The sequence below is a fragment of the Furipterus horrens genome, unplaced genomic scaffold (assembly GCF_987537825.1).
Source record: "Furipterus horrens unplaced genomic scaffold, mFurHor1.1.pri manual_scaffold_6, whole genome shotgun sequence".
Lineage (NCBI taxonomy): Eukaryota > Metazoa > Chordata > Mammalia > Chiroptera > Furipteridae > Furipterus > Furipterus horrens.
Genome location: NW_028327176.1, coordinates 116,646,301 through 116,666,844, shown reverse-complemented (window position 1 = coordinate 116,666,844; position 20,544 = coordinate 116,646,301). Strand labels below are relative to the sequence as shown.

General features: G+C 35.4%; 1 protein-coding gene across 1 annotated transcript in view; it reads right to left on the bottom strand.

The window, feature by feature from the left end:
• The window catches only part of ADGRB3 (adhesion G protein-coupled receptor B3), a 709,724-nt gene that overhangs the window by 30,969 nt on the left and 658,211 nt on the right, over positions 1–20,544 (bottom strand). Inside the window, exons 21-25 of the mRNA XM_090282641.1 lie at positions 19,844–19,910; positions 17,303–17,388; positions 13,224–13,322; positions 12,734–12,905; positions 1,022–1,117 (exon numbers count right to left, since the gene is read on the bottom strand). Of these exons, the coding sequence (XP_090138767.1) occupies positions 1,022–1,117; positions 12,734–12,905; positions 13,224–13,322; positions 17,303–17,388; positions 19,844–19,910 (520 nt within the window). The remainder of the gene's footprint in view (positions 1–1,021; positions 1,118–12,733; positions 12,906–13,223; positions 13,323–17,302; positions 17,389–19,843; positions 19,911–20,544) is intronic.

Below are 20,544 nucleotides of genomic sequence, written 5' to 3'. Positions count from 1 at the left end.
ATTTATCTTGTTTTTAATAAGGAGTTAATTATTTATTCTGAAGTCTTAAATGTTACTAGTATATCATTTAGACTATTTTTATGTTGCCTAATCAAAGAACATTAATAAATCAAATACAAGAACTATATGATTTCCCTCATATGTGGAATACAAAACAAAAAGCAACAAACTCATAGGCACACTATATTCCAGTGGTTACCAGAGAGTAAGGAGGAGTGAGGGGAGGACAAAGAGGGTAAAGGGGGGCAAGTATATGGTGATGGAAGAAAACTAGACTTTGGGTGCTGAACACACAATGGAATATATATGTTATATAATAAAGTTGTATACCCAAAACTTATATAATGTTATTAACCAATGTTACCACCAGTAATTTCAATTAATTAAAAAATTACATTGTAAAACAATTCTTAATTTTATTGACATAGTTTAAAAATTATTTCCAAAATATACCAAAGTGGTTATGTCTAATGTACCTCTTAATCCCAACAATAGTCAGAGCTCATGTACAGTAACTAACTTTTACTGGAAGTGTGGCTACCTTTCAAGTTTAGGGCAGTTCTCATGTGAGACTACATATTGGAACTGCCAACGCCTGGGTCCCAGCCCAGAGATTCTGATCTTATTAGTTTGGAGAGTGGATTCAAACAGATTCGAATGTGCAGCCAAGGCTGAGAGTCACTGCTCTAAGACTAGAAGTTCAGCTCCATAGTTCTGATCTGTAAACGAACATGATACTTTGGACAGACTATTATCCCTAATTCCATGCAAGGATGAAAGTACTCTCTGGTGTTGCACAGAAGCTGCACTCTCAATACGTCACAGGGCCAGTAATGGATCCTAGACTCCTAAGCAATCCAGACAGAAAAGTTGTCTGGTATCTGAGTTCTAAGTCTGTTAATGAATGAAAGCCAAAGTCACTCAAAATGGTACACTGACACTTTTTACTAATAAGAATATTTGTTTATTCTCTTGAGAAATCATGACTCAGTCAACAATTGGGCAGAAAATAAAAGCTCACCATGATTTGAGCATGCCCATTAGGAAAAGAACTTGAAGAATCAGCATTGATTGGATCTTGACAGTTTCTCAATCGGCATCTAAATGCATCCTGAACCTGTGAAAAAAAGCACAAACGTTCATTTTCTTCTCTTAGGAATGATCAGATAACATCTGTTGAGAAAGTGGTTGTCATTGTTTTTATAATCTAATACCCATTTTGTTTACTTCCTAACGCAACTACTGCTGTACCTCGACTTTGCTCTATGCCAAGGAAATTTATCACTTGCCATAATCTATAGAGGGGAGTGTGGGGAACTCCTCAGCTATCAGAATGGCTATGTCTGGCTCAACACTAATAATTCTCACCGGAGGGCAGATTTATTTACACTGTTACAAACAATACGTGTCTTTCAAGGGGGATTTGCTACTTGATATGCCATAATCTTTATAACAGCTTTACAAATTGTAAAAAAATGAAATTACTCAATGATCTTTTGACTGAAATTGATTTGGGGATTTTCCTTTTATTTCTCATGTAAGGGATCCTATTGGTGAGACTATTTCTTGTCTCCTTTCAAGTGCTACATGTTCTGATATAAAAATAAAACACAGTAGAACACAAGATAACAAAATGGCTCTGTTTTTGACTGACTGCCTTGGGGCAGGGGGAGGAGGTTTCTTGGCAAAGTAAAAATTCCATAACATCCTTCACAATTGGATTCTGAGTAAAAACAAACATATCACAAGGAAATTTGAAGGACATTATACCTTTTATTAAACAAGTGAATATACATGAATAGATGAATAACACACACAGGAGCCATAGTTATTCTGATCACATGATGCCCTTTCCTTCCTTTGGCTCATTAGACTCTTAAGCTGTTGATAAACATCATCACAAGTAGCTACTTATGTCTGCCAATGCAAAGTCATTTTACTAATGTTTTGTTTTCCTGACTTCACAATATTGACATTCTCCTTCTAGTTTATTATAAACTGTTTTATTGGGTTAAAAAAACAATGCATGGATGCAGTGGCATTTCCCTGTTTTGCGGAAGCACTGTTGGAGAGCCTGCCAAGTTCAAACACATAATGATGCTTACTTTGAAAATCACTGATATAAAATATCCTGGTGCTGTTTTGTTGTGACATGTGTATAGTATATGTGTTGACAGAAAAAATCAGGGCCCAGCCTGGACCAGCATAGCTCACTGGTTGGGCAGCAGAATCCTGCAAAGTGAAAGGTGGCCGGTTCCATTCTCAGTCAGGGCACAAGCCTGGAGTTTGGGTTTGGTCCCTTGTCGGGATGCAAACTAGAGGCAGCCGATTGATGTTTCTCTCTCATATTGATATTTCTCTCCCTCTCTTTCTCTCTCCTTTCTTTTTCTAAAAATAAACATATAAAATCTTTAAAAAAAACATTGGAGCCTATTAAGTTGTTTTCAGCTCCTCCCATCAGTATGAGTCATTAGCAGTCTCTTCCCCAAATTGCAAGATGTGAAAAGTGACATGGCATTTAGTCACCGCCACAGACTCTTGGCTAACCAGTTCTATCAGGAGACTTTTGTACACTTGTATTTCTCCGCCTCAGGTTCCAATGCTGGTGATGAGACCATGACAGGGGTGAACTAAGGGAGAGGGGATGGACTCAGTGCTGTCTGACCTCTTTTCCACTCTTTGATTCTAATACTTCTAAATCTGGGATTTCCTGGAAAAAAAGAATGAGGAGTTGCCTGATATGTGATATAGTAATAATCAAGAATTGGTAATGAGCACTGTTTCTGTTATGCAGAAATTTGCATTGGGGAAACCACTAAGAGAGTATATGAAAAAAGCCCCAAGAACCAATGTCAAAATATAGGTACCTGCTAATTTTTTTGTTCCTACCCTGAGGCAACTGCTAAAGCAAATTTATAAAAGAAGATAAATACGTTAGAAAATGTTGCCTTCGGAGAGCTGTCACATGAAGACTGTTTACTATTTCTGAATATTAGCATATATAAAACATAAGGTGGCACTTGGTAATACCAAACATTAATTTATCTGGTGTTCACTAACCACGCTGTTTTCAGACCTTCAGAGTGTAGCTGTCAAGGGTGTTTTTGTCTCATAATAAAATATGCAAAAGCAACTCCTGTAAGCTTCTCTTCAAAATCAACTATCTGATAGCTTGAAGGAAATATTTTTTTAAAAATCTGACTATTTTTTATAGTACACATACACACAAAATAAATCAATGTCTTAAACTACCAAATTCCCACATATGACAATGGATTAAGGGCATTTCTACACTAAAGAATGATGTCAACTTCATAAATCAGTCAATGCTATTCAGAAGAACTATAAAACAGAAAAGCATACAAATCCTCTAGTAATTTCAAGGTCATTTTAATGATACTATAAATACTGTAATTTAAGTGTTAGAAGTCTCTAGCAGTTTTAAGGACTCTGTTATTTCTAATTCAGAAAAATTTGCAGGAGAAATTCCATTTATTCCAAATGATCCATTTGATTTTTTAAAAAATCTTAAAAATGCACTTAGGCAATCTAGATGAATTAACCTTAAATATTTATCCAACACTGTCAGGGAAGAATACTCAGATTTCACACGGCTATTTCCTTATCACAGAAAAGGATGTTTCAGGCAAGATAGGCACCTGGAAAGTACATGTGCAGCTATTTAGAAGCATTTTGATAATTAACTGACCTTTTTATCAGATAAATAGAGATATATCTTTGGTGAATTAACATGGATGGTACTAATGAAGAACAAAGAGAAAACGCAGAAAATAAACAAGAAAAGACAGAGTCTAGGTCTGGCGATATCACCCTGAAATTAAAATCTGTGCCAAGGGTCATATTTACAATGCTAGATAATAACAGTCTTGGTGTCTTTTTTGCTTTGTGATTAAAACTGAAGAAAAAAATTGTTAGAATATTTAAATACTTATTATTTAAGCTCTTTGGGCTAACAATTTGTGGAGAATAAGTCCCTTATTTCAGGTAACAATTTAAAATTTATTTTTAGATATCCAATTCATTATAACATTGCAATAACATTGGTTTTTTAAACTTATGTTAGAAGAGTAAATACAATTTTTAAAGAGACCTGTCTAGAATCATTAAATATTTAACCTAGATTATGGCACAATTAAAACCTAGATTTCAAAATTCCCTGTCTTTATAAAACTCTGTCATGGGTCTTTCACTGTAATTTACAGTCAAGACAGAGGATTAAAAAGTATGGGGGTGGGGGTGGGGAGTAGTAAAGAAAGAATATGTAAATAGCCTTGAAATATTTAGGGACTCCAAGGAACTCTACTGTCGTGTTGTGAAATGAAAAACAGAATGGCCAGAAACGTCTTCAAAAATAAGGTGAAGTGGAAAGAATAAGCTATTGAGGTAGTCTTTCGAAAGCATCCTACTGAGCACCACCAAAGTTATCCTACTTCCTGCTGGGTACTGCTCTAAAAATTCCTGAAAACGCTATAAAAAGCTATAAAACCTTTTACAGTAGGTGGATTCCTGGATGAGACATGAGTTCAAAGAGGTTTGCTGAGGTGTGTCAGGCTGCTGTCTCTCTCCCACGGGGATAGCAGCAGGCCAAGGACTTCTCGGTTGGTCCTTGCTCGGAAGGCAGCTTGGCAGAGTGTGACTGTGAAAGTCAGGTGCCAGCTTGCTGGGGAAGAGCACAGGGTGTGTTTGGCAGCCTTGCCGTTTGGAGAATCATCACAGGAAAGAGCTGCACTGTTTGAAATGGCTCCGTATTTAGCACCAAGTAGTTCAGACCCCACATCTTCACCTTTTAAGAACACAGTTTTACCTCTAGTTTTTTGAGGATCATCTTAAGCCAAGAAAAGAAATAAAGTTACATTCTTGAAATAATTTGAGATTGTTACTGGAGGTAAATGGAGTATCTTCTGTGGTGTGTATTTTTATTTTTATTTTTTTCATGAATCTGATGTCAGCTATTGTTTCTCTTGATTCATGTTTGAACAAACGGCTTGGTTCTTTATAATCACAGTAAATTTCATATAAATTTAATTATTAAATGAACAAGCAAGATTGTTCTCAATTTTATGTGTATTATGGCAACTGACATAAGCAACATGAGTGACTTCGCATTATTAAAATATTACCTGACTTCTCTGATAAGGAAATAAACACATGATTTGCCATTTGCTACAGACTGAAGGGAAAACACAGACTTCAGTCCCAAATTTCAGTCCTAATGACTGTGTATTGGAATCTTCTACCAACTAACGGATCTTCACTCAATCTAAAAATTATTGTAGGCTTTCCCTTTTTTCGTATCAGTTTTAGGGGTCACACAACCATCCCTAGATAACATTTCAACATATATAAGCTGAAAGATGTAACAGCCTTTCTGTAGCATGCAAGTGAGAAAAGAAGAAAAGAGAAGTTATCTGCCAGCCAGCACCATCCGTGCTTTCACAGAAAATATTTCATTTTAGTTTCATGTCATTCACTTCGAGGCAAAAAATAAAAACTTAATTCACGACTCATTTCTTATATGTATTTATTTTTTAAAGAGGATTTTTTAAGCAGATCAAGCATTTTTAATTTCAAAAATTAAAAAATATTTTTTTTATTTTTAAAGAGAAGGGAAGGAAGGGAGGGAGAGAAACATTGATGGGTTGCCTCTTGTATATGCCCTGACCCCGGGATGAACCCACAACCCAGGCATGAGCCCTGACCAGAAATCAAACCTGAGACCTTTTGATTTGTGGGACGACACCCAACCAACACAGCCACATTGGTCAGGGCTCTTATATTTATTTTAAACCTTTATTCAAGACATAGTCAACTTCCTGCCATTCATTTAACCGTGCTGCAAGGCAGGACATAGGGTTCTGAATGGACAGTGAAGTGGGATTTGGCTATCCATACGGCCAGGTACTCAGAATTTTGGGTGACAGCAAACCATGGTTGGATACTACCTGGCAGACATGCCAGAGTTTGCCAACCTCTGCTATGAACTCTCTGTCTCAATTTGTCCACTGGGCCATTTTACTCATCTGAGTATATGCTCTAGTTAAGCAGCTAAACCTCTATATGGATTTAGAGAACCTCACGTGCAGGTCAAGACTGACGCAAATGTTTATGATATAATTGCCATTATGGGCAAGTCAGGAAAACACAAAATGGAAAGAAAGGAATGGTTTATATTCTGCTGCCTAAGAATTGGGATGACTTTGGGCAAAAGGAGTTTGGTGATTTTTGGAAAAGTACACAGGAATATAAACATATCAGTCTTGCTGATAGTCTGTGTTCCTATTTAAAGGTAGTGCTCCCTACTCTCTGTTCTGGTGAAAGCCAGCTTTATGGTGGTAACGTTAGCCATTTGCCTATTTCCAGATACACATTCTAATTTATTAAAAACAGAACAAAATATTTAAACTATTTTAAATCTTTAAACCTGTATTTCTGTTTGACCTTTCAGTTTTGCCTGAAAAGATAAAGCTATTAGTGACTCACTCCATTCTCCTTTAAGTCCTTGTTCACACACAGCTTTCTTTTGAGCAAGCTAAAAATGTTAGGATGCATACTGTAACCTTCCCAACCTGGACCACTCACTCTTTAAAACCTATTGAACTTTCTTCATGACATCACTCACAGTGCCCTCTCACCATGGCAACTAAATATCCCAAACAAGAAAGCTCTAAAACATCACTCAATCAATGTTCAAATGTCATTGGTATTGCTATTGTCTTTTAGTGCTACAGTCATAGCCATTAAAAAAATCACTGTGTCCAGAATTACATCACCCGCTTTATGCCTTCAGGCGCCCCAGGTGATCCCAGAGAAAAATCAACTTTCTATTATTCACCATAAACACCGTTCTCTGGAAACCACAGGTCTAGTAACCACTCCTCACCTGCCTCTACATGAAACTTTCACTTCCTTGATTCTCCAACAGCATCGCCCCCACCCCCGGGACCCATTGCATTTTTGAAGTCTCCTATCACCTTCTTCTTCATCTTCAAAGACTAACTGGAAGCCATGCCTGCCTCCCATTAAGGAATAAAACCTTCCACTGGAAGGAACCATACTGATGCAAAGAGTTAAGTTTGGACATTCATGTAAATCTCTTCTGAACTATATCATTTGCAATATGACCTCTTTTCAAATTGCTCTCTAGTTATTTCACCACTATTGTCTTCATGTATTTTTTAAAAAAATGTTTTATTTGCAGAGAATATTGGTTTTAGATAAGATAGGTAAGGATGCTTGTCCATTTTATAATTCACTGACATGTGTGTGTAAATTATTTAATTTACCTCTACTCTTTATGGAAATAAAAACCAAGCCAAACTGGCAAAAAATAAAAAAAAATATATAAAAATAAATGGTACAGGCAAGTGGGAGAAAAAAAGAAAGAAAGAAAAATCTGTTCATGTTTATTTTAAGCATTTTGCTACAAAATTGCTGTATGGGTTTGGATGAAGATCTGGGACCACATCTCGTGCAGCCTAGCACTCCTGCCAGCCCTGGGGATGGAGAAAAGAAGAGCTGGCCCTGCTACTGGCTCTACACAGCAGCCACAGGACCCTCAAGGCTGATAGAACAAAATCATCCGTTTAAGCACTTCCCTTTTTTCCTTCCATTTAGTGAAAGGGTTTATTGTAGTGTATTTTGTGTCACAATCTTGTTATTTTCCCCCTCTGACATCAAGCTGTAAGATTGTCTTAAAGCCAGGCACAGCCAGAGACAGCAGTGATGAGAAGAATGTGCAGGCAAGAAGCAAGTGGTTTCCTAGCAACAGTAACTAGTTCAAAGATTTCCTAACTCTGGTGTAATTGAATTTCCATAGCAATGTGGAGAATAGTAAATAGTAAATGTCCTTATGTTCTTAACGCAAATGAACTCTAATCAAAAAATGGCTGATCAATGGAGGAAAGAATCTACATTTGTTCTATTAAATTCTATCTTACTAGGTATTATGCATATTAGCCTGAGATCTAGGACTTCTTACTGTAAGTGATGTATTGTGATAAATTAGATAGTTTAATTTTTAAAAAAAATTCTTATGGCCTCTTTTGTTTTCTCTTTTGTCAAAGGCATCTACCAAAGTAATTTAAAAGAGAAGGGTGCTGCAGAGAAGAAACTGTATTTTCTAATATACAAAGTTTTATAAAATATTATTAAGATGTCAGCTCTGGAGGTCACAACAAATTGTTATGGAAATAATAAATTTGCTTTTTTTCTTTAAGTGGAATATAATTGAGTTCACAGTACCAGAGTGATTTCTCCCTTCCCTCCTGACTTGAAATAATTTTGGTTATAAAAATGGACCACTAAAAGCAAAGGCACTTGTCAAATTAAGCCCCATACATATATTTAAAATGGCACAGTTATAGTATTTCATTTCTTTTCTCCTTCTTAAACTTCAAGGCTATGTTCCTCCCCTGTGCACATCACCTCCTTCACAGGAAGACTGAAAAAGTAAATATGGGTGAAGTCTTTGAATTCATATTAGAACAATCATTAAAGACTAAAAGCAAGCAAATTATGTTAGTGTGTATCAAAAATACATAGATTTCTGGCTGGGTGTCTCAGTTGGTTGGAGCATTGTTCCATACACCAAAAGGCTGCAGCTTCAATCCCCACTCAGGGCTCATGCCTAGGCCATGAGTTCCATCCCTACTTAGGACTCTACGGGAGGCAACTGACTGAAGTTTCTCTCTCTCTCAAATCAATAAATATCTATCCTTCAGTGAGGGTTTAAAAAATTTTAAAAATACATAGAAATGTGTATATCTGTTATCCAATCTCTAAATTTAAAATATTTTTTATATATTTAGAAAAAAAATCCATGTGACTTCTCTTGAATTATTGTGAAGAAACTATTTAAAGTGAAAAAAGCAGTAAAGATAATATTGTATTCTTAGGGTCTTTCTATTATAGGATTATCAAGTACATTAATAGCTAGGAGTCATTACCCAATATTTTACAGGTAGCTATTTAGTCCATTGGCTTTGGTGTATTTTTGTGTAATATTTTGTTCATAGGAAACACCAAGGACATAGGAAAATGCTTTTGTTTTCCTGGTCTGTGGTGTTAGGCCAGTGTAATCACAGCTAATATGAGATAGACCCATTGCTAGTGTCAGGCAATTTCTGTGAACCCAAAGAGGCCTCATTATGATGAGATCCTTGGAATTTACACAATCTAAAGCAGGTTCATTTGGTTTTTAAGTAACAACTTCCTCTGAGGAATTGTGAAGACCTGCCCTATAACTCAAATCTCTGTGTATTTATTTGTAAGGGTCAATGGGAGGATATTGACTATGCAATTTTTCACTTCAGTGTTGAGATGAAAGTGAGTTATGACACTGCTATTAATTTATCAGCTATAAAATTATTCAATTTGAACTAATCATTACAAATGCAACAATAACAGGGTCAATAACCATATTTATATTCCCTTTTAATACAGAAAGTGTATTTATAGACACCTATTTTAGCAGAAGCATTTATTATATGACTTAATTTAATTATCCTTAAATCATGTTTTGATACTTATTAGTTTAATTAGCAAGTATAAAAAAGTTTTGATGGAAATGAATATTTGTGCCAAATAATTTTCTTCATGTAAGCAGCAAAAATTGGATAATAAGCCATCAAAATATCTGTCATTTTTTAAAAAAACCTGAATATTTCAATGTTAGGCTAATTCTACCTAGAAAGTTTGTTTCTTCTTCTTTTAATCCTCACCTGAGGATATGTTTATTGACTTTAGAGAGCAAGGAAGGGGTGAGTTGGGGTGGGGGAGAGACAGAGAGAGAGAGAGAGAGAGAGAGAGAGAGAGATTGATCTGTTGCCTCCCACACTTGTCCCAACTGGAAATCAAACCCACAGGCTTTTGGTGTATGGGATGATGCTCCAATCAACTGAGCCACCCAGCCAGGCAAAAGCTCATTTCTTAAGAAAAAGGCTTATTTAGAGATGGAACACTTTCCACCTCTTTAACATCTAAAGTACAGTATCCCCGCACTTATCACGGGTATTATGTTCTAGACACCCCCCACGATAGGTGAAAATCCGCGAAGTAGGAACCTTACATTTATTTTAGTATTTATATATATTTTAAGAAGCCCTGGCTGGTTTGGCTCAGTGGATTGAGCGTGGGCCTGCGAGCTAAGTGTCGCTGGTTCGATCTTCCAGTCAGGGCACATCAGAGAAGGAAAACTCTGACTCCAAAAAACCTCCGCTGCCTTGCGGCATACCTCTTCAGGGGAAAGGCTAAGGGAGTAAACCCTGACAGAAAATCCGGAGCCGGAGTCCCTAAGGCGGTTTGACGTTGTAGTCAACACCGGCAACTCCTGCGGCGCACCTGAAGCCAAGCTGTATTGACTCCGTCTTTCCCTTGGATCCTTCAGCTGCGAAGAGAGGGGGGGTCTGCTGCATGGGCAACAGCAGACCCTCCATATCACCCTGCCCAGGCTCTGTAGCTTCAGCTCCACTGGAGAGGACACCCCAGCGTCATCGCAAGATGTCGATTCAACACGGGAGGAGACAGATACCGTGTCACTCCCGAGTCGGACTGCACAGCCATTCTCGGCGGTGCAGATAGACTCTTAAGAAGCTACACCATCGTCTCTCGAGACGGACGGCTGCCGATACGATACGATATATTTTTAAGGCTTTATAAACCCTTCCCACACACTTATAAACCATTCCCAGTCCCTTATTAACCTTTCTCATTCCCTTATTAACATTTTCCACACTTTTATAAACACTACTTATGTTTTTAAACATATTTTACACTCTTAAACCTATGTAACTTTAACAACATACGTATACAGTACCACAAAATCCTGCAACATAGTGAAAAATCCACGATAAATAATTAAATACAATATTTTAAAAAATCCCGTGATACAGTGAGGCCGTGATAAGTGAACCACGATATAGAGAGGGACTACTGTATTATTATCTTCTGAAAATTGCACATGGATATATCATGTATCTTTCTTAAAACACACACCAGTCATCCTTAATTGTCAATCAAAAATGCATATCATGTGTCTACTCAGAACAATTTTGTAAAAATAAACATATTAGAGATAATATGAATACAAAGGCCCATATAAAAATTATAGTTGGAGAACACACAGCCCTAATTATTTGATTTCCTTTCAAATTTTACTTAATTTTGGTCTATAAAGAATTTGATACTTGGGCCCTGGCTGGTGTGGCTCAATGGATTGGGCACTGGCCTGCAAACTGAAAGGTTGCTGTTTCCATTCTCATTCAAGGCACATGCCTGGGTTGCAGGCCAGGTCCCCAGCGGGGGGCGTGAGAGAGGCAACTGATAGATGTTTCCCTCTTTCTCCCTCCCTTCCCATCTCTCTAAAAACAAATAAGTAAGTAAAATCTTTAAAAAAGAATTTGATACTTGTAAGATTTTTAATGCTGATATTCTAGGTGGAAGTTTGTGATGAGAAAATAGTCAAGCTTGGCAACTGTGAATTAGACCAAATTTTTAAAATATTGAAATACCCTCATTTTGCAATGTGAAGTCACGATTTTCCTGTTTTCATTGTTTTGCATCTTATAATGTTCTTAGAATACACAAATGGGTTTATTGCTGACATCCGTATCATAATAAAGTAGCTCAGAAAGCTTGTTCACCCCTTCTGGTAAATGAAGTAAAAAAAAGAAAAGAAAAAGAAAAACCTTTGGTTACCTTCACACCTCACTGTAAACCTATGTGCTATGTACTAATGCACATGTGTCTTTTTGCACATAATAAACTCTTCAAAGGAGACAGATAATGCAAAATGAGAGCCTAGACCATTTTCTCAAAATTATTAGCATGGCACTGTGTCACTGTGTGTTTTGGTCACCACCATCCCCAGAGTAAATGCTAAAATGACTCATGAGCCTTGTAAATACTGTCAGTGCTTGCAAACAGAATAATTTTTGCACTGGTTGGAAAATAATGTTTTATCCCTCAACAACTCCAGGCTGAAATCTATCACTGTTTGGATGATTTTGATACAAGTTAGTGTCTCAACTTTGAAGGATCACCTTTTTTCCTCACTGCTGACAATAACCTCAATCATGTTCTGGAGAAATACTATAATTATAGATTTCCAGTCCTTCCCTATTGTGCTCTATCTGTGCACTCTTTTTGTATTTTCTGAGCATAAATATTCATATCAAAATCATCTTTAGTGACCTTATCCTGAACTCAGTATAGAGATTAAAGAACTGTTCATTAATCTTCAACATTTCCATCTAAACATAAATTAGTTAAGTATGGAAGACTGGGGATATGCTGTGTATAGATGTACAAGTGAGGGAATGGGTTTAAGAACTATTACTGCATTATATTTATGAACTATACCTTTTATAAATATGACACCTTACCCTCTTAACCACCAATTTTTCTAACAGACTTATCTATACATATGACTCTGTCATAGCTTCTCTTGCACCTACACTCCCTGGTTCTTGGCCCCTTGGCCTGTGTTTTCCTTTGCACACTCTCCTGCTTTAATCCATCACTCTCCTACTCCGAGGAGCCCTCTTGAACTTTGCCTGCCTTCAAACTTCATTTTAGCTTTGACTCCCAAATGATTGCCTTTAGAGAAGACTAGCTTTAATCTGAAGATCAAGATAGTGAAATAAAAGATGTTTGTTAACAAGGGGATATTCTACCAAACACCACTTGTTTCTCTCACAAGAATTATATTTCTTACCTCTCTCCGAAGAATGCAGTGGACCATGACTATCACAAAGCCTTGTAATGAATCAAACACAGCAAAAAGTATTTGAAACAATATGGAGCGTTTGTCTGTCATGGCCAATACCGCAGACATCCACGTCAGAGCCAAAAGGGGCAGCACCACGCAGGAGCTCCAAAGAGACGCCCTGTTAAGAGACAGAGAAAGCAACATGACGAAGTGCATAACATGCCCCAGGCAATAACCAAACCCCCCTTAAACAAAGCATTCTTTTATGTGGCACCAAGATCATTAGCTTGGAAACCCCAAAGCAGATAAACATTTGATAGTTTTATTTATTTTTTATAGACAATCCCACAATAGTTATAAAGGCAGTTGCCAATTATAAATATTTAAGTATGCTCTTAACTCTAATATTAGCAAACATGATTTTTTCCATTATAGCATTTTCTCACATGCACTGTAAAAGATTTGTCACAAGAAGATGTAAATGATTGGGACTAACATGGCGTTACTGGCGGTGGTGGCTGACAAAGCTGTTGTTGAAACTACTCCACACTTGGCACATTTGAGCGTCAAACCGCTATGAGGCTCACTCATCTGACTGCAAACAAACAGAACACCCACAAAAAGAACAAAATATTGAATTGTCACCAAAAAAAGTTGCTGCTGCAAGTTAGCTTTTAAATACGATTTCATGCAGAAAAGTATATAAAAAAATGAATGTTTTAGGTTGTTTTAAAGATACATTTCCACTACACATTATTTTTGTAACATTTACCTTTTAATAATTTGGGCCTTTGTTGCATGCGAAGCACATTTCCATCATTTATACCATAAATGGCCCTGTGTCTGCAGACCAAAGTTGCCAATACACTGAGTTAAACATAAGCATGTGCTTGTGTAGACATACAGTGAAAACCCTTTATTCAGACCCCTGGTAAACAAGGAAGGACTACTAGCTTCAAAGATTTTCATTATCATTTGCAAAAGGCATATAATATCAATTAAAATCTTTTGAAATGTAGATATGTACCTCAGAAGTCCAATATAGGAAAATATCTATTTTAGGTCTTTAGTCATTTGTGAAAGATATAGACTTTTTCTCAAAGTATTTATATTTTGAAATTTCTTATAGTATCAATGTATTGTCTATATTTTAGGATGATCTGAATAGAGGGGCTGATGAAATTTGATGAAATATTAGTTGATAATAAAAAGAGTGATAGTTTTCTGCTCTAAATCACATGTTTAACATAATCATTAGGTTCAAAATATTAAGTTCAAAATATTTCTTCCAAATATATCTATCTAATAGCATTTATATCTTCTACTCTAGAGAACTTTCCAGGAAAATCTGGATTCAAATAATTCAAGTTCAATCTACTATTTTCTTAGAAGCAAAGTCATACTATATAGAAAAACTTTATACACATTTTGTTTTAGGAAAGAGTCCTTGAAAAAGTACTGATTTATTAAAACATAACCCTCTCAGGAAAAAACAGAAAGAAATTACTTGAATTAAAATTCAAAACACCTTGAAATAATTTCCTGTGCTGTACTGCTCTCATTCATTGCCCTGTGGTAGTTATGTCTAAAATACAAGTTTTCCCAGTGTGTTATTTGGTTAATAATATTATAGTGGAGTTACATTAGCATGTGTATAATAAAACTGGCAGAATCATAAAAGGCTTATAATTCAGAATGCCTGGTCTCTTTCAAAGACGTGTACTCATTTGTGAATAGTGCTTGGATGGGGAAATACAACTGAAAACTATTAAGTAAATAGATTGATATGTGGAAACCATGAGAAAAATCAAAGCTTTCAGAGTTAGATGTGGGAGTGGGGAATATAATACTAAATCATTCCTTTTACTAGCTCAACCCAGGACATATGTACTAGACATGTCTGTCTAAAATTTTCCAAATAACAGATAACCAATAGTCTTTCCACTGGGGTTCATGAATACCTCAGTAGGCATGCCATTGCATTTGAAGTTCCTCCCAAATGAATACTTACACAAGCATTCTCTACAGTGGCTGAATATCATATATATATCTCCAACTTCAAAGACTCTAATGGGACATAAGCATCAATAACTTTTAAATTTCCATAGATTATTCTGATGAACAAACAGGAGTGAACACCACTGCCCTCTTCAGTTAGGGTCTTCAAGCTTGTTATGCCCCCCTGGATTAATATTAATAGGCATGCCTCAATCATTTATTATTTCCTTTATCTCAGAAGATAGGCTATTTGGTGTTTGTGCTTCAAACAAGGACATGACTATCTTTCTCAATTTTAAGGAAGCTGTGTCTCTAGGCTGTAAAATAAGATTGAAAAGCTAAAGATTACTAAAAATAATTTTAGTACACAATGTACTAAAAAGTAATTTGAATAAATACGAGCTTTTCTAAAAACGTATTTTAAGACTGTATTTAAAATGCTCATTTCTCTTTATTTGGGATTTGAGACTGGCTAAAAGGCCTACACATACTTTTGTTAGTCAGAGCTGTTGAAAACTATGCTTGACAGTCCTGGTTGGACTTTCTAACTTTTTCATTAGATGTGAGTGCAGCAGAGGACAGAGAGATTTCTCAGAGAGAGATCTAATATTTTTTTTCCTGGCTTACATTGTTACTATGGATATTAATGTATTATGAAGAACACATAATCTAGATGCTAAATTGAGTTACTGCAATGAAAAATAAAATCTTGTTTCTTTGTTGTAAGGGAAATCATGCATTTATAGAACAAAAAGTGCTAACAGTTAAAAGAAAAATAAGTTCAGATGTAACCAGTATCCACTCAGTCACCAGAGTCTAAACAGGGGTCATTTCACAACTCTTTTCAGGTTGTTCTGTCTAGTCCTAGTGGGGAGGGTGAGAGCTGGGTGGGTCTTAATGTCTACAAGTTCTAGTTCCCTTCACAGTCTTTTCATTTCCTTAGGAAAAAAGAAACCTTTTTTTTTTTGTCTGATTGGTTTATTGATACTATAAAAATTCCCTAGAAAGAAAATTTGTGTCCTCCCTTTGGAAAAATTTCATGAGATTTGTACAAGGTCCTGATACAGTAGTCCCCTTAATTTCAGGTAGATAAGGTAAAGCAGTTTAAAATACATAGTAGATTTTTAAAAAGGTCCCACTGCAGCAAAAGAGAGAAAATTAAATATATTCTTTAAGGTGTTCTAAAAAGACACATGCCATTTTATCCTGTTTTTGTTCATTCTGACTATCATTTCATATAAGACATGCTGATACTGTAATAAATCCCCTCTTGGTGAATATATTTTATATATTATAAAACTTTAATTTACTTTGGGTATTATAAAACTTGTCAAGCTATTGTATTATTATTAAATAGTTATCATTCACTTGCTTTAATGATTTTTTGGACATAAACTATATTCTTGGCAGTTTCTAATAGTTGATCATAAAAAGAGGAAAGGAATAAAGAAATAGAAAAAATGAGAAGAGAAATGTCTTGGTACCATATTTGATTTCTAGTAATAACATTTCAAAAGAAATAGTTGATATATATGTACATTCAAACAACCTGAAATGGCCAATATTTAGAATTAGGAAGATCACTGAAGTTAATCAATTAGCTTAGCTTCCTACTTAATGTTTCTTCAGTTAATTCTAATTATTTTTTCTTCACTGAAGTCTTTATTACTGCCCTCAGTGCTTTCTCTGTGAAGTAAAGTTACCTCCAAATGCTCCTATTTTCTAAAAAACTTCTTTCAATCACATTTTGGAATAGAGAGCAAGTTTTAATCTATACATACTAAGCTAAAACAGCAGTTTATATTACAGAATCATTCATTTGTTTATAATTAGACAGTAACTAGTACTGTGCCTTTAATACCATTTCTATTTCTCCAGCAGTAGCCTTTGCACCAAAAAAACCACGGTGTGACTCAGTTTTATTAGGGAAACAGATATTACTTCTTATCATACTTTTAGAGATAGAGGTTTTAAAATGTGTAGATTGAAACAGCTAATTTCTACATCCGTGAAGTGACAGTGTCGTTATTTTTCTCTCCTAAGTCTATGTTATCTCTTATAAAGAGCTCTGTGACTCCAATTGGATATTACATATAAAATAACTAACTAAGAAAAATACTGGCTGCAAATTTAAATAATGTATCCTTAGCATTATACTCATTCTGATGATCTCATCTCTTTTTATGACTTCAATGTTATGAATAGTGGAATCATAGAAGTATAATTGATAAAAGTTAGGACTCTTTGAAAACAATCTGTCCACCTTGACTTAGTCACTTCACTCATCATAACAACAGCTACCATTTGTTGAGAGAGTACTTACTATTTCCTAGACACTCTAAGGAATGCTTTATACACATTATACTTCATATGCTCTATTAGGAGGCAAGAGTCATTATCCTCATTTTATAGGTGAGAAGACTTAGCTGCAGAAACTTGAATAGCAGAATCTGACAAACACACTAGTTCACCAATAACAAAATTCAAGGCACAGTCAAATGCAGTCAATGATGATCTGGAATTGGAGTATGGGATTCACTGGTAAAGAACCTTCAAAATCCACCAGTTGCAGCTTACCCGGCTCTGTGTTTGAGTTTTTTATCTAGGATGCCATCTCTGGAAACAAGTTTATTAAATACCAAAATGCCAATCACCATGTTGACCTGTCAAACAGAAACAAAGGTTGACCTTTCAATGATATTGAAGGGAATCAGGTCTCGGTTTCTCCTAAAACCCTCTTTTATTAATTTACAGCTACCATAGAATTAAAGACTCACAATAGTAGTGACAGGAAGCACTTCTCTAGTATTTGTAAGTGCATAAAGGAATATTGAACAATTTAACAGTGGTGTGTTACTTTCAAGTTTTAAAGTACATTAAGTACATTTACTTTCCGTGTTTTTCAGTTAACACTGAGAAAATTAACTTTTAAATGATGCCATATTATGCCAATTGGGCATTCTTCTGAGTCACCCTGAATAAAATCAATTGGCTAAATGAGTTTCACCCTATGCCTGAGAGTCAAAAGATCTTGAGTCTCACAGTGTGAGGCTTGAGTGAGCCTTGGCTGCCGGAGGTGTTCAAGATTTGTCCTTGCCCCCAGCAGGGAGAACAGAATGCCTAAATTCCTCATGTTGTGTTGCTATTTCTCCTGTGGGGTGGGGAGCATTTTGATGCACCATGTTTTTCTAGACAAAGGGGAAAGCTATTCAATTCACCATAATCCTTTAAAAGATAGCCCCTAACACCTCTTCTTGTAATAAGCTCTACTGAACACTTCTCAGCATTTTCTAAGACTGTTACTCTCACTTAAAAGGATTTAAATATAGGTGAAATGAAAACACACATAGTTTTGTTTTTTTTTTCTCAAGCAAAACTGTAAAAAGTTGCAGAGATAACTGTGGTCTATGTGCAGCAGCTCATTATGATGAGTGTCCAAGTTTCTCTAACCTACTCACACTTCCCGATGAAGGAATCCAGTTCAACACTGAAACCAAGATAATCAAGGAAAAATATTTTTTCTTTTTACCTTTGTACCCCTAACCCTTCATGATTAACAAAATTTTGGTAGTCTCTCAATGTAAATTAGTGAAGAGTACATTGAAATTAGATTTTCACAAGCAGAATGACTAGTTAAGAAAAAAATAATAATTCTACTTCTCCCAATCCACTTTGGCCAGATAAAATATACAGTTGAAATTTCTTTAGTTACTGGTATAAGGAAGATCCAAAGCACCTGTTAGGTAGGAACTTAATGTCACTCTTAAAAGCTTCCTGACAAGATACCATTTAAACAAGAGACTGATTTCCATACGTCTCATTACTCGAACTAAGAGAAAAAGTGTATTTCTTGGATTGTATTAATTTCCAATTTAATCAAAAGGAGATTCATCACCACTCCAAAAACCATACTTTGGTCTTTCAATCATATACATACTCTTTGTTTCTTCATTTTAGGGTTATATGTATATTAGCCTAGTAATTTAGAGAAATAATTCAATTGACTAAATACAAATTCAATGTAGCAAAAGTGTATCCAATAGTTTCAGTTTCCTTATGCTATTCTCTAACAGTCATGCCTAGATTTGATTTCTCCTGTGAAACTAATAGTTTTTGTTCTCTGTTATAGTTTAGAGGAGAGCAAACTTTAAAGGAATAAAAAGTCCCATAGAGTTATTAAGAAAGGTGTTGCTAGCTCCCAGTTTATTGAATGAGTTGTTCAAGAAACCATAGGGTAATTTTCCAATTAGAAATCTAATTGCATAGTGATATGGATCTTCGTATTTAATTCAGACCATTTCTTTACTTCCTTACATTTTCCAAAGATTTATTGGACAAGAAAAATTTGTAATCAATAAATGCAGAAAGAGAGAAAGGCAAACTGGTAGGAAATGTTTGTGTTCAATTAAATATGTATAGGAATTATTTCATTCTTCAAAAAAAAGTATTTTAAATTCTTTCGTACAACATATGGCAGGGATTCTCAACTGGGTGTGATATTTTTACACTGAGGAAACATTGGGAAATGTCAGGAGATGTTTCTAATTGTTACAACTGGAGGATACTACTGGTATGTAGTAAGTAGAGACCAGAGATATTGCTGAATACCCTAAAATAACACAGTACAGCCCCCCACAACAAAGAAATCGCAGGTCCAAAATGTCTGCAGAACTGAGGTTGGGAAACTGACACAGGGATATATATTTTCTCATTGATACTTGGTAGTAGCAGCAGTTATTAAGAATAAGAGATCTTAATAACTATATAGATCATACAGGATAGTGTAAAGGTGAAATGATAATAGATGATGAAATTCTATACATTAAAGAGTTTTTTAAAACTTACTCAAACTTCTTCAGAAATATGAAATTACTATAAGAGAAATGCCACACTCACATTTAATTTTCTTCGGTCTTCAACATAAGAATACTTTAGAGTAATAAAGGAATGAATGTCAGTTGACATTCAAAGTTAAGTCATAATCCATAGAACTTTAAAATTTCTACACAACAAATACAGAATTGTCACTCTAATTGAAACAAAATAATCTTTTCTTTACTAAGAACACAGAGTAAGGTGACTTCAAAGACAACAAAGTAAGCGGAGTTGGATTTTTACCAGGACAACGGCGGCTGCAGGTCCAACAAAAGCGTAGAGTAGTCCTCCTTCCAGAGAGAGCCAGCAGCTGAAAATGACGTCAGATAAAAACTAACAAAAATTAGTTATGTGTTAAACAACAAAAGCGTGATACAAATAACTTGAGGCATGCACTCAAGTCTTGGAATTTTGGCACATTTCAAAGCTTTGTAATATATAAAAAAATGTATAGAAGATGTAGAAGAAGCTGAAATTAGAGGAGTTCCTGAGAGAGAAATACTATAGAAGTATACCTCTCACAGAAAAGAAATTTTATTATACAGCCTGACATTCAGGGAGTTAAAACATTTTAGTCAAATTACTCTTGTAGTGAGATTTTTATATTGACTTCCAGTACAAAGGTGACTACTGAGTTTTGTAAATGCTGCTTCATATCCATTATACGATTTTTTAAATATACTTTGAAGCAACAACCATGTGTTGTTAGAGTGTTAGACATGCCATTTACCCAATCTTCCTTGAGGCCATTCAGATACTGGGATAAATTTATTTAAAAGCCGTCATTGCAGCAAATGGATAATTTACAGTTTGTATGCATTTATTTATTTATTTATTTATTTTACTTCTAGTTTTACTTTTCCCCCAGACTACTAAGAAATTTCACCAAAGATAAGTGTTTGATTACTAAATTCACTGAGTTACAGGTTTGCATTGATAGGGAC